Source organism: Aplysia californica, unplaced genomic scaffold, assembly GCF_000002075.1.
Source record: "Aplysia californica isolate F4 #8 unplaced genomic scaffold, AplCal3.0 scaffold00045, whole genome shotgun sequence".
In the NCBI taxonomy this organism is placed as follows: domain Eukaryota; kingdom Metazoa; phylum Mollusca; class Gastropoda; order Aplysiida; family Aplysiidae; genus Aplysia; species Aplysia californica.
In genome coordinates this window covers 104877-107341 of record NW_004797315.1, presented here as the reverse complement: position 1 = coordinate 107341, position 2465 = coordinate 104877, and the positions used below count along the sequence as shown (strand labels likewise).

At 41.5% G+C, this 2465-nt stretch overlaps 1 protein-coding gene across 1 annotated transcript in view; it reads left to right on the top strand.

Moving 5' to 3' along the window:
* Positions 1-2465, top strand: part of LOC101853764 (glycine receptor subunit alpha-2) — a gene marked incomplete at its 5' end in the record, with an annotated part of 16640 nt that overhangs the window by 9843 nt on the left and 4332 nt on the right. The window contains 1 exon segment of the mRNA XM_013079217.2: positions 1529-1705. Coding sequence (XP_012934671.1) covers positions 1529-1705 — 177 coding nt within the window.

Below are 2465 nucleotides of genomic sequence, written 5' to 3'. Positions count from 1 at the left end.
CCCCCCACAGTGCCCTGGTCAGTGGTCAGTCCCCTCCTTGTCCGCCGACACCCAGAGAGAGGTGGTTTCCCCGTGGACAGTCCCCCACCATCCATTCCCCGCCCACCTCCCTACTTTTGTACACAACTACCACCATTATACTATTGGTTGTCCATTAAGCCGACATCATGTCTTATCACCAGAGATCAATTATTCTGTATCGTGCTATACTCCTCTCTTTGTTCTCACTTGTTTTCGTTACTATGTTTTTCTTCTCTGTTTCTCTCACTTGTTATCTCTCATGTGTTATTCTCCTCACTTTTCTGCTCACTTGTTATCGTTACCGTGTTATGTTACTCTTTTTTTTCTCACTTGTTATTGGTTTTGCGTTATTCTTCTCTGTTTCTCTCACTTGTTATCTTCCCCTTGCTCTTCTTGTCTGTCTCTCTCATGTGTAATCTTCTTCATGCTATTCTCCTCTCTTTTTACTCACTTGTTATCGTTATCGTGCTCTCCTCCTCTGTTTCTCTCAGTTGTTGTCTTTCCCTTGTTATTCTCCTCTTTTTTTCTCACAAGTTATTTATATCCAGTTATTCTCTTCTGTTTCTCTCACTTGTTATCTTTCTCAATCTATTCTCCTCTCTTTTTCTCACTTGTTATCGTTATCGTGCTCTCCTCCTCTGTTTCCCTCACTTGTTATCTGGACCGTGTTATTCTCCTCTCTTTTTTACCACCTGTGATCGTTGCCTTGTTGTTCCTCTCTGTTTTTCTTACTTGTTATCTTTCCCTTGTTATTCTCCTTTGTTTCTCTATCATTTGTTATCTTTCTTGTGCTATTCTCCTCTGTTTCTCTCACTTGTTATCTCTCACGTGTTATTCTCCCCTCTTTTCTGCTCACTTGTTATCTCTCCCCTGTTATTTTCCTCTGTTTCACTCATTTGTTATCTTTCTTGTGCTATTCTCCTCTGTTTCTCTCACTTGTTATCTCTCACGTGTTATTCTCCCCTCTGTTCTGCTCACTTGTTATCGTTACTGTGTTATGTTACTCTTTTTTTTCCCTCACTTGTTATTGGTTTAGCGTTATTTTTCTCTGTTTCTCTCACTTGTTATCTTCCCCTTGCTCTTCTTGTCTGTCTCTCTCATGTGTAATCTTCCTCATGCTATTCTCCTCTCTTTTTTACCACCTGTGATCGTTGCCTTGTTGTTCCCCTCTGTTTTTCTTACTTGTTATCTTTACCGTGTTGATCTCCTCTTTTTCTCTCACTTTTTTCATCGTTGCTATGCTATTTTCGTCAGTTTTTATCACGTATTATATTGCATATTGATGTATGTATTTGTACATGTATTTATGTGTGTATACATTTGTGTATGTGTGTCTTTTTATAATTATGTATTTGTGTATGTGTGTATTATGTACGTTTTCCATTGTAAACCAAATTGCCCTTCTGGGATCAATAAAAGTTATGAATTTTGTTATATGTTTTTTAATTTCTCGTCTCTTTTTTTCATTTGTTATCTGTACCATGCTATTCTCTTCTGTCTCCCTCAGTCAGTTACTCCGACCAGGATGTCGTGTTCACCTGGATGAACGCCTCAGAACCGTTTGTGACTGGCGGGGAGCTGGAGGCGATGCCCGTCAAGTTAGCTGACGAGGTGGTTCTGCCTCAGTTTGAGGTGAAGGGGGTGGAGCCTACGTACTGTAACATACAGTACCACCAGAAGATGGGTGAGTACAGAGAGAGGGAGAGAGAGAGAGATGGAGAGAGAGAGAGAGAGAGAGAGAGAGAGAGGGAGGGGAGACAGACAAACAGACAGACAGACAGACAGACACACCCCTGTCCCTGACTGACAAGCAGACAGACAATACACACAGACAGACAGACAAACAGACATGTATGAGCTTTGCGTATCAGAAGTGCACACTTGACATACGTACAAAAGTTATTTGACCTCTGCTGAAAAGGGTATGCTTTTAACGTCCCTATCAACACTGCTAGATTATTTAAGAGGCGGGACCTCCGAGTTGAACGTCCGTCTTAGATAGGACTGGGCCAATTTCGCTAAAAGCCTTGAAAAACCCCCCACAAAACTATCCGATTTCCAAAACTTCCAGTCTTAGATTCGAAACAGGGTCATTTATTCCTTTTGTTGTTTTAGTAAGGTTTTACGGCGCTCGGAACTGCATAAGGTAATATGAGCGCGAAGAGGTAGATGTCAACAGAGAAGTCCAAACGGGGAATAAGGCTTACTCTGCTCACCTCTCCATCCTCAACAGCATAAAATCTGCTTCGACTATCAAGGCACCTCGGAAATAGCAGTTCACAAGAGAGTGCCAAAAATGCAGAACAAGTAGAGGAAAAATGACGATAGTAAGGATGAGGAAAGAAAAAGCATCAGTTCCCCCTATACAATTCTACTTGCCACACGAACATGTTAAAATCCCTTTTTGGGAAAGGCTTAATGAGAGTTCAGTCCGTAGCACTGCC